This window comes from Microtus pennsylvanicus, chromosome 22, assembly GCF_037038515.1.
Source record: "Microtus pennsylvanicus isolate mMicPen1 chromosome 22, mMicPen1.hap1, whole genome shotgun sequence".
NCBI lineage: Eukaryota > Metazoa > Chordata > Mammalia > Rodentia > Cricetidae > Microtus > Microtus pennsylvanicus.
The window spans coordinates 17,887,579-17,900,055 of NC_134600.1; the positions used below are offsets into that span (position 1 = coordinate 17,887,579).

Sequence of the window (12,477 nt, forward strand, 5' to 3'; positions counted from 1 at the left end):
TTAAATGTCAGCCCGGCATCCCTGGGGGTGAGTGACAGCAGGTAATTAGAAGTAATTAGTCGTGCCCCTGTCGGGAAACCGGGCAATTACCTTTCTCTCTGGCTTCCTCTTCCGTCCTTCCTGTTCGGATGAAAGCGGTAGAAGCGCCCTGCTCCCTCAGCGGCAGAACGCCGCCGAGCTGGCTCGGGGACCAAGGATGAGCAAAGCCGGCTTGGGTCTCCTCCTCCCGCCGGCGGCGCAGCGGTGCATTGTGGAGGCAGCGCGCGCCCAGCGCTGAGCCACGGCCCGGGACCGCGCGCGGGGAGCTGTCCGAGGTGCTGACCGTCCCGCCCGCCCGCGGCCCGCGCGCCCGCCTGCTCCGGTTCGCGCGTGGATCCCCGTCCCCGGGCGGCTCCCGCCCTCTGGCTGGCCCACTTGTCTGAACCCAGCGAAGTGGCTCAGGGAAGTCATGGTATTCGCTCCAGGTACTCTTACACCTTCTTTTCCCGCAGACGTCTAGGCGGGGAGCGGGGCGGGAGGCGAGCGCCCAGGGAAAGGAAAGGCCTTTAAGACGGCGCGGCGCGCAGCGGAGTTGCGGTGGCCAGGGGTGGAAGAGCACCTAGTCGCCCCTCTCCCTACCCGCCCCATCTATTCCCCGGCAACCCCTAGCCTCTCCTCCTCACCATCCCACCTGAATCCCCGCACCCCAGTGAGCACCCAGCACCTTGGCAAGTGACCCCTCTCGCCAGCAGCACCGGACCTGCCCCGCGGACGTGCGGGCGGAGAGTTGGACAAAGGGTACTCGGCTTCGGGCTCCTTCAGTGGGAGTCTCTGTCGCTGCTGCTCCACCCCAGCCTCAGAGGTGGCAAAGTGACCCGCTTCCTCCGGGCCTCCCGAGAAAGAGGTCGGAGCCAGGGCAAGCAGGGCGAGCGGCCGAGGAGCGCTAGCTCTCAGGGTTTTGATCTGAAACTCTGTCCGGACTGCAGCAGGAGGCGGCGGCTACTGCGGCGCCGCGGGCTCTTGCAGTGTCTTTGGGGGGCAGGTGGAGAAGGACCTTGGTCCTCTTGCTGCTGTAAAGGCTACAAGTTGACCAGGAGTCAGAGTTATCTGAGGTTGATGTGTGTGCGTGGAGCAGGAGAGGCGAGGGGCAGAATGAGGGAATCCAAGGGAAAGCTGAAACATGGACCACAGTCAGAGTTGACATTTTTAGACCTGAAGTTCGTCTGTCTGTCTGCCTGTGTTTTTATTTTTATCTTTCCCCTTTCTAACCTTTCCTCTCCTTTCCCTCTCCCCTGGCCCTCCTCTCCCCTTCTTTTTTATTTATTTTATTTTTAAGGCTGTACTTTTATTTAAGGGCAGTGGACAACAGGCAGCCGGAAACACACAGGGGTTGGCTCTCTATAGATTGGTTAGGTGTCTTTAATTTGAGAAACAGGTTTGAATATGTCCTGGCCAGGGAACTGGACACTGGAAAAGAAAAGAAAAGCATTTCTAAAAGGAAGGAATTTGATTTGGCTTTAAAAAATGATCGCTGAAATAAAACAAGAGGAAGTTGTCCATCTGTCGACGACCCTCCACCGCAGGTCCTCAGGAGGCTAGCTCAGCCGGCAGGATCCAGTCTATGTTAGCTCCAAGTTACCACAGGTAGTGTTGGAGAGTAGCAGCTCTCAACCTGTGGGTCATGACCCTCCTTGGGGGAGTTCACAGGACCCTGTCACAAGGGTCACATATTAGATATCCTGCATATCAGTTATTTACATTAAGATTCCTAACAGTAGCAAAATTACAGCTATGAAGTAACGAGAATAATTTTATGGTCGGGGTCACCACAACATGAGGAGCTGTATTAAAAGGGTGGCAGCATTAGGAAGGTTGAGAACCCCCTGCTTTAGAGGAATGTCCAAGAGTCCTTCTCCTGTCCAAAGCAGGTAACTCAAGGGGAGTGCAGTGGAGGCTGGGTATGTGGGGGACAGACAGGCAGTCCAGGGTCAGTGAATTGGGAAGAAGCTTGGGTTTCCATTTCCAACCTCAGAAAACACTTAGCTTCCTTGCTGGCATCTCATTGTGACTTTAGGCACCGTGCAAAGTGAGTACACCTAGCTTTTCCACTTCCATGGAGGTTGATTCCAGACAGTCTGGCCAGGCTGAGCTGAAGCTGTCTGCCTTCAGCCTCTGCCTGTTTCACCAAGTCTTTGGAGTCTTTCCTCCTGAGGGGTCACCCCCCTCCCCCAGCTACAGAGGTGGAGGCAGAGCTGTGTCTGGTGCTATGGCTATGGATAGGATAGGATGCTAGCTAGACATTTTCTCTACAAATGAAGGGGTGGGGGCAGGGTAATGAATGGCAGACCCTTTCTGGAGGGGCAGTCTGGGTTCAAGCAACTCACGATTTGAGCAGGAGCTGTCCTTCCCGTTTAACTTTCAAGTTTGTAGTTTCTGTTGATTGCTGTGGAGGAAATAGTGGTGATTCATATCTGCCCCAAAACATTCAGAAACTTGCCTGAATAGGACAGGTGCAGAAACGTAGAAAACGTTCCTCATGTCTCCCCTTGCCCCAATTTTGAGGTTTTCTTTTCTTTTTTTTTTAAAGATTTATTTATTATGTATACAACATTCTGCCTCCATGTATGCCCGCATGCTAGAAGAGGGCACCAGATCTCATTACAGATGGTTGTGAGCCACCATGTGGTTGCTGGGAATTGAACTCAGGACCTCTGGAAGAGCAGCCAGTGCTCTTAACCACTGAGCCATCTCTCCAGCCCTTGAGGTTTTCTTGAAAAGTACAAGCATTCAGGAGCTAAGAATATCTTATCGGCATTGTGCTTCCTGCCCATGCGCTTCCGAACCCTGTGGTTCCATCATTCTGGAAGGAAAACAGAAGAGTGACTGATTTCTGAACGCCATTAAAACTTCACTGTTGGTTTGTTATTCTTCCAAATCACGGTAGACTGGGACTCTACACATTTTTTTTTCCTCTCTGAGTTAAGGAGAATGTTTCCCATCACACTCCTCCAAGCTAACCTAATACGCCAAGGAGAGTCATTAACTATGATCACTCAAAAATTAGCAACCAGCCAATCCTAAAATTGGTCTAGTGTGTATTGTGTTCTTACTGGATTTTCACAGAAGTAAACAGGCGCCCTAGGTTCTAGCTCTGGCCTTGTTTCTGCAGGCTTGACTCTCTCTCTGCCTACCTCACACGCAAAGGGGAAAAGCGAAGCCACTTTCAGGCTAGCAATGCAGCAGGATGGGGAAGCACCAGGACGGAGCTCGGTGTGACCGTAGTTAGAAGTTGCTCTCGCCATTCGCTGTGAACCATGTGCGCACTTTCATGTCTTGGTATCTATGCATCGGAAGAAACAAGGTTTCGGTTGGGCAAGAGCCTTGAGTAGTTTTCCTCAGTTTGACTAGAACAGAAAAATAAATTCCACATATTTCCTTTCTCTTACATGATTAATAGACATTGTAACTTAGGAGGATTTAATTAAGTTGTGTAAACTAATTTTAAAATTCTCCAAGGTAGGGGCCTGAAGTCAGTTACTCATTTCTCCTGCCTCGTATGGCAGTTACACAAAGCCAGTGAGTGAATGAGCAGCAAGGCATATCAATTTCTCTGCTGGGACTGACAGAACATCCTCAAACAGAGGTTAAGCCATGGGTCACATGGGTAAAAGAAGCCTTGTGTTTCTTTCCCCATTCATTCTGTTACTGTCTCTGAAGTAACAGAGAACTGAAGTTAAAAATATTTCCATAGCAGTGCGAAAAACTTTCCAAGTGTGAATGACCAGGCCTGAAGGGAAACATCACCGATGCACCAATATGGAAACAGGCTTTGTTTTCCATTGGTGATGCTAAACGAACCCACGTCACCTGTCTGTGGGCATAGCAATAGCTACTGTTTAGGAAGTGGGAAAGTACTGTATGATTTCTGGACTTCCACGCGGTGTCTCAGGTGTTTGTAGTAGGGATATCTTGTAGGAGGATTTTTCTGTCCCACCTTTCAGCTCCCAAATAACCACACAGAGACTTCTTAATTATAAAAGCTTGGCCAATAGCTGACATTTTTTTTATTAAATTTTAAATTTTATTTTACATACCAACTAACCAGGCTTGTTTTTAACTAGCTCATATAACCCATATCTTTTCATCTATGTTCTTTCACGTGGTTCAGTTACCTTTACTTTGTAAAGGCTGTGCTGCTTCCTCTCCACCCGGTTGGTGACTATGCCCTTTTTCTTCCAAGAGTTCTCTCTGTACGACTCTCCTGCCTAAACCTCCCTGTCTAGCCATTTCTCTTTTTTATTAAGCCAATCAGAAGGCACCTTGGCAAAGACGCATCTTCACAGTGTACAAAAGATTATCCCATAGCAGGTATCACAGTGTTCTTGTCTATTTATAGACAAAGGCAACGTGGAAGAAGAAAGAGAGACCACTGGCCAATTGTGTTAAAGTTGGCAAAAGGGCAGCAGAGTGTATTTCTTGGTTTAGTTCCAGGATGGAAAAAGAAGGTACACTCACAAATTCAAGCGTTTTCACTGCCATGTTGTTTTGACACACACACACACACACACACACACACACACACACACACACACCTATATCCCCAAATCAGAGTAATCTAATGAGAAGTAGAAACGAGGATGGGAGTGAGCAGAGGAATAGGAATTCCCTTCATCTCCGGGCGACGCTGCTTCTGCCAGCGAGTACCATACACTTAGGAATTAACTCACCTCTCTTGTGGATGGGCTTCATATAGGCTGCACTTATTTGGATCTTATTCAAGTTGGATCCTGTGCTAACAAAAAATATCTTTTCTCTTGCACACAAATGATGTAAGGTATAATAATGAAGATTTCATAAGGACATAAAATAGTGTAATCGCAAGCATTTAGTTAGGCAGACCCTGACATCTAAGCTGTGTTTGGAGAACATTTAAGAAGCACAGTATTTCTACAGCCAGTGGCCAAGTATATTTAAAAAAAATATTTATTACAAGGTAGCTATAGCCTTTATACACGCATATAAATCTATCACTTTAAATAAAGTGATGAATAAATTATATAGCATACTGTCTTAACTGTCAGGTTTATAATCTGCCAGCCTTATGAATTCTTTTCTGTTACTATAGTCTTTTAGAAACATATTCATTACTTTAAAATTAATATACACTACATTTGATTTTTTGCATATGGTTGAATGAGTTTAAAAATATGCATAGACTCATGTAATTGCCACAGAATACCTTCAACACACTAAAATTTTCTTCTCATTTCCCTTTCAGTCAGCGCCGTCCCCGTTTTTCCCCGAGTTTATCACAGATGTGTTTTCTATCCCTCAGCATTTGCATTGTTCAGAATGTCCTATAATTGGAATCACATTGATTCCAATTAGCCATTGATGCCACACCAACAAAACCACAGACCGTACGGCTTATAAACGATGGAAGTTCATTCCCTACAAATTCAGAGGCTGGGGAGTCTAAGACCAAAAGTATGGCAGATTGGGTAAAGCGGATCTCCTGTGGACAGTCACCTTCTTACTGTGACTTCACAAGGCAGAGCATGGGAGGTGTGCCTTCATGAATGACACCAGTGTTATGGAATATTATTTTAAGTTGTGATACATTTGTTTATGAGGTGGAGCATTGTTTTAATGATGCAAAGATGTGTTGCATTCCTTTATGTTGCATTTGTTTAACTCTGTGAAGCTGGGTTACTTTGCCTGTCTAAAACACCTGATAGGTCTAATTAAAAGCTGAACGGCCAATAGTGAGGCAGGAGAAAGGATAGGTGGGGCTGGCAGGCAGAGAGAATCAACAAAAGGAGAAAAAGAGCGAAAGGAGATCAATGAACGAAAAAAGAAGGAGAGGAGGGCTCCAGATGACAGCAACCCAGTCACACAGCCAGACTTTGAATAAGAAGGAAAGAAAAGATATAGAGAAATAGAGAAAGATAAAAGCTCAGAGGCAAAAGGTAGATGGCATAATTTAAAGTTAAGAAAGCTGGTTATAAACAAGCCAAGCTAAGACTGGGTGTTCATAAAAAAAAAAATAAGCCTCCATGTAATTTATTTGGGAGCTGTGTGGTGGGCCATCCAAAGAGTAAAGAGTAAAAAACAACCAACTACACACCAGTTCCATTATGAAGGATCTATGGGAGACCCCTGGCGTTTGGATATATGGCTTCTGCTTCCACAACTGAGAGACATTTAGGCTATATCCAGTTTAAGGCAGTAATGAATAAGGTTGTATTAAATATTCACATGTGTTTGTGTCCTATATTTAATTTGTTTGAGGCAAATATACCAGGCTGTGAATGATGGGGCTTATAGGAAGTTAAACCTCAGCTTCTCTCTTGAAAACTAGTTTGATTTCAAGGCCATCATTAATCCATGAGAAATCTCCATTCTCCTCGTCCTCACCGTTCTAATAGATGTGTAATAGTGTACAGCATGATTCAATTTGCATCTCCCCGAAGACTGATGACTGTGGACCTTTAAAATATTTTTGTTTTTATTTGTTTTTTAATGTGTGTGTATGTATGTGTGATCACATGCATGTGTGTATGTGTATACATGTGCATGTGTGTGTGTGTGTGCACACATGCACACAAATGAAAGTCAGAAGATAAATTTCAGGACTACGTTTTATTGGTTTTCTCCTTTTACCATGTGGGTCCTGGGGATCAACCTCAGGTTGCCGGACTCTGTGAACAGCATCTTTTCCTGATGAACTATTTTTGACCCCTGTTCGTGGATCATCTTTTCAAGAGCTTGTTTGCCAAGTGTCTACTTTCTTGATGTATCTGTTTAAATATTTTGTAATTTTTATAGGAGAATGTTTGCATTCTTGATGTTGGGTTTGGGAATGTCCTTGTATAAGCTGTTGTCAGATAGATAGATGATAGCTGAGTTTTTCATTCTTACACAGTAGAGTACTACGCTGCGGTAAAAACCAATGACTTCTCGAATTTTGCATGCAAATGGATGGAAATAGAAAACACTATCCTGAGTGAGGTAACCCAGACCCAAAAAGATGAACATGGGATGTACTCACTCATAATTGGTTTCTAGCCATAAATAAGGGTCACGGAGACTACAATTGGTGAACCTAAAGAAGCGAAATAAGAAGGTGAACCCAAGGAAAAACATATAGTTATCCTCTTGCCTATGGGAAGTAGACAAAATTGCCGGGGAGAAAAGTGGGATCTTGGGAGTGGGGTGGGATGGGGGTAAGGGGAGATGGGGAGAGAAAAGTGAGAAGGGGAGGATGGGGGGAACTTGGGGAAACAGGATGATTGGGATAAAGGAAGGCTGGATAGGGGAGCACGGAAGCACAATTCTTAGTTAAGGGAGCCACCTTAGGGCTGGCAAGAGACTTGAACCTAGAGTGGCTCCCAGGAGCCCAAGGCGATGTCCCCAGTTAGTTCCTTGGGCAGATGAGGATAGGGAACCTGAAATGACCCTATCCTATAGCAATACTGACGAATATCTTGCATATCACCATAGAACCTTCATCTGGTGATGGATGGAGATAGAGACAGAGACCCACACTGGAGCACTGGACTGAGCTCCCAAGGTCCCAATGAGGAGCGGAAGGAGGGAGAAGATGAGCAAGGAAGTCAGGACCATGAGGGGTGCACCCACCCACTGAGACAGTGGGGCTGATCTATTGGGAGCTCACCAAGGCCAGCTGGACTATGACTGAAAAAGCATGGGATAAAACCGGACTCTCTGAACATGGCGAACAATGAGGGTTGATGAGAAGCCAAGGACAATGGCACGGGGTTTTGATCAACACTGTTTTCAAACTAATTTTTTAATATTAGAGGGGTTCATGTATTTTAATAGGCTATATTTTATGGCATATCTAAGAACTTTTGCCTAATTCAAAGTCTTCAAGATTTTTTTCTCACAAGTTTTATAATTTCATGCCTCTGATCTATTTTCAGTTGCTTTTTAAAGTTGTTTATCCAGTTGTGATGGTAAACTTATAATTTTGCACCCCGGAGGGGCTAGAGTTTGTCAGATCATAGGAAGTTCCAGGGCAGCCTGGTTGCATTGGAAAATCCTCTCACCCGTTTTGCTCTTTTTGGTTAATATAGTAGCGGAGCGTGTCTGTGGGGCGCAGAATGTTACTTCAGCTTGTGTCTGCAGGACACTCTGGTCACTCCAGGGAAGCCGGCAATTCTGCCTCCCTCTGACTTTCATAGGTTTGGAGCATGAGTTCCTCTCTTCCTGGAGAGATGCACAATAGGTCTGTGTGAGCTACAGCCAGCCCCACTGTGCTGTGGAGCCCTGGAGCCAAGGCCACCTTTTCAGTATGTGGACTTTCATCCTTCACAGACTTCAGTCATCACGACTTTATTCTCTTTTTACAGTGAGTCCTTAAGGTTCTGCATCCGAGAGAGGATGTATGTTGCTTTCTTCCTGTGTCTGTCTCATTTTACTTAAAGTTAGCATCTTCCAATCTCATCAATTTTCCCGCTAACGACATATTTCATTCTCTTTTGGTAACTGAATAATATTCCCCATGTGTTGTGTGTCTTTCCATCCCTCATGTCTTCTCCAGTGTTTTGTTGGTGTTTATGATTCCTTCATAGGGATGATGGTTCACGTGCTTGATTCACTTTATTTATAGGCCTTCTTCTTCTTCTTCTTCTTCTTCTTCTTCTTCTTCTTCTTCTTCTTCTTCTTCTTCTTCTTCTTCTTCTTCTCCTTCTCCTTCTCCTTCTCCTTCTCCTTCCCCTCCTCCTCCTCCTCTTCCTCCTCCTTCTCCTTCCCCTCCCCCTCCCCGCCCCCTCCTCCTCCTTCTCCTCCTTCTCTCCTTCTCTCTTTCTCTCCTTCTCCTTCTTCTTCTTTTGGCCTTTTGAGACAGGGTTCTCTGTGTATCTTTGGCTGTCCTGAAGCTCTGAAACTCACTCTGTTAACCCTGAAACTCAAACTCACAGAGAACCACCTGTCTTTGTCTTCCAGGTGCTGGGATTAAAGGCATGCGCCGCTACTGCTCGGTTTACGGGTACTCTTTCTATTTTGTAGACAGTTTGAGTAGAATTGGTTCCTCAATTTCTTTTTCAGAATCTTGATTTAGGAGTGTGTTTCTTAATTTCCAGTTATTGGAGGAGTCTCTAATTTCTTCTTCCTTTTTATTTCTAGTTTAATTCTATTATTAAACTAGGAAAAACCTTTCTATTTCAGCGGTGAAAGTTTGGTTTGGTGGGATGTTTGCGATACACAATGTGTTTCACCTCAGTGAGTACCTCACATGCACTTGACAGTAAGCAAGCTTCGCTCTGTGAGGGTGGCTCTACCAACCACCAGGACAGCAACGCCTGTCACAAAACCTAAAAAGTTATTTTTCTGTTTTTTAAAAAAGATTTATTTACTTTTATTTTATATGGATGAGTGTTTTGACAGCTTGTATATGTGCACCACTTACTTGTATGTTCACGGAGTTCAGGAGAGGGCACCAGATCTCCTGGAACTGCAGTTGTAGAAAACAAGCTGCCGTGTAGGTTCTGGGAATCAGTTCCCTGAGCTCTGTAAAAGCTGTCAGTGATCCTAACTGCAGAGCCACCTCTCTGGCCCACTTCTCTCTCCTTTTAAACTTGGATTTAAATTTTATTATTTTAGTTAGTTCTTTGAGAATTGCATACAATACATTGTATTTTGATCGTATTCACTCCTGTTGCAACTCCTTCAAGATCCACTCACCCAGCCATACTCATTATGTGTCCTTAATATTACATATATTTAAAAAACTATCAACTCCATTTTGCACTGCTTATATACACTTGGGTGTGAGGGCCTTCACAGGAGCACAGCCAATCCACTAGGCTGGACCACTAAAGTAAACCAACTCTCACATCGTTCTGCAATCTATTTTGACAAGAAATGAGTCCATGTTTCTTTAATCTCATAGTTGCACAAAATCATGGCTTTTCATTATTTATGGAGATTGGTCTACTTACTAAAATTTATCTGTATCTCTTAAATTAATGCCTAGGTATCTACCAATGGCGAAAGAGCTGGGTCACCTGACATCTCCATTACCAGCTGAGGTTGAAGTTCCTAGCTTTTCAACTCTCCCGCTATGTACTGGAGTGTTTTCCTCATTGCCAACTTTTGGCTGGTGATATCAGTGTTCACATGGCCCCGAACATTCCGCTTAGATGCAGTGTGGTGTCTGCAAGATTATAGATGCATTTTCAGAAGCTCCATTCCATGTCTGTGCTGCAGTGCTGTTGTGTGGGCTCAGTGTTAACAAGTAGATCATACGTATCAAATACTATGTCTTTGAGGAAAAGCGCAAATCAAGGTTATGTGTTGATTAGTAGACAAAACGCCATAGAGGGTCAGAGGATGTAACTCTGTTTCCCTTTAGAGTGGTGGTCACAGAGTTGTTAATTCATTGTTTGCAAGGCTTTCTACAGGTGGACCATGGCCAATAATAATAATTGACTAAAATCTTTTATTCTTTTACATATTGTTTGTGTGGGGGGGGGGGATAGGGCAGAGTCTCAACACAACCCAGGTGGGTCTCAAATTTGAAATCCTGCTTCATTCTCCCGCCTGAGTGGCAGGATTAAAGGTACACAGTACCATGCTTGGCTTCGTTCTGGCTTTTAAACTGGCTTTTTCCATATTCAGTGTGGCCATCTTGGACACAGGGAATTATTGGTTTCGTTTTAATCTGATGTACTATCTTCGAGGTGAGTTAAGTCAATTACTAATTGCCTAGATGCCGTTCCTCCATAATTACCCCATTTTCTACTTCTCCATTATCACTTAAATTACATTCCATCGTTTGGAAACTTGAGTTGCTATGAGTTTAGCTAACCAAAACAAAGGAAATAAACATCACCATCGTACAAAACAAATGCTAACATTTTATATGTAATTTCTAGCTTCCGTTTTCATGAACACTTTCTTTTTTTTTTTTTAAACAAAACAACCCTGACGTAATATTTCTTGCTGTGGTTGTTTGCCCCATGTGCTACCATCAGCATTCAGTGCCCCGCAGCTGTCTCCCCACATCTTACTTTCTTAAAAGATGGAGCTAAAGATTTTGTATTCTCCTTTACTTCAGATGACAAATGTGAGACCCAGAAGCCGGAAGTTTAGGCTGCAGAACCAGGACCCAAACGTGGGTCCACTTGGTTTGCTCCTGCAGCGTGGTTATGGAGTGGGTAGGAGACAGCAGTAGTTAGAATACGTTTTTGAACTTGTGTATTTATTTTGAGTGCATGCGCATGCACATGTGTGTAGGCTTACACACACCAGGATATTCCCTCCCTCTACCATGGCTCTGAGGATCAGATTCACGTCATCAGCTTGGTGGCAAGCACTTTCCCTGCTGAGTCATCTCCCTGGCCATTACTCAGCACAATTGCTTCTCTTTGGAGAGGTTCTATAGTAGAACTCTCTGAGTAGACAGAATATCTACTTTCAGATCTCATAAAAGACTGTCTTTGCATCCTTCCTGGGTTCCTCATCTCCCCAGCTGCTGCTCTCAATAAGGAAGAGAAGTTGGATGGCTGAGCCTGCCTAAGCTTCAGCAGAGCAAACCGATTCAATCAATGTACATAGGGCATTCCCATGAATCCAGGGCCATTCCAAGACTCAGGATGAATGGCACAGGACAGTGTAGTTGTGCTGACATTACAGATATTATGAGGACATTTCAGCTGCTCCATGGGAATTGCAATAGAAAACTGCATTGCTTGTTGTCGAAGTTTGAATTTGAGAACAGACGTGTCTGGTTTTCAACAATCTGCTTCAGCCATCTCTGTACTTAATGTCATTGAGTAGATTATTTAGTCTTATTTTCTCATAAATAAATACCATAATATGTATTTTCCAAAGTTAAAAATAAAGTGAATGTGTCAACTATTAAAAATAGAGATGATATAGGATCAACCTAGGTGCCCACCAGTGGAAGGATGGCCGAAGAGAATGCATTCTTTGTACACAGTGGATATTTATTCCCTACTAAATAAGGAAAGCGAGTCATTGCAGTGGGCCATCCTTTAACGTGAAACGAGCCAGACACAAAATGATAATATTGCACATCTCTGTTGTAGCTGGAAGCACAACAATGCTGATCTGAATTAAGATAGCCACGAGAAGAAGGGGTGGTAGGTACGGGAGGCAAGACAACAGACATGGAAAGAATGAACTTGCTGCCGTTCCACAGATGCCCGGAAACTACAGTAAGCTGTTATAGAGTCTATGGACACAGAAAGGAAAGAACCCAGAAGCTCCATGCACAAGGAGATGGACTGCACACTGGCGGAGTGGGTTGAGCCTGATCACCAACAACGCAAGCTAGTAAAACGGAGGGACAATAGGCCAAGTAGTAGCTGTTGCGGTCATCGCTGCTATTTTAGAGTTGGATGTTTGTCAGTCTTGGGGACTCTTTCTGTGGGAGGAAGCTCACTTACCTGGGTGGAGATTATGAAACCTGAAAGCAGAATGCTTCACCAAGCTGAGCTGATGATAAAG

At 44.5% G+C, this 12,477-nt stretch overlaps 1 protein-coding gene across 1 annotated transcript in view; it reads left to right on the forward strand.

Moving 5' to 3' along the window:
• The first annotated feature begins 315 nt into the window (after window positions 1-315).
• The window catches only part of Akain1 (A-kinase anchor inhibitor 1), a 49,934-nt gene continuing 37,772 nt past the window's right edge, over window positions 316-12,477 (forward strand). Inside the window, exon 1 of the mRNA XM_075955997.1 lies at window positions 316-464. Coding sequence (XP_075812112.1) covers window positions 449-464 — 16 coding nt within the window. The 5' untranslated portion in view covers window positions 316-448. The remainder of the gene's footprint in view (window positions 465-12,477) is intronic.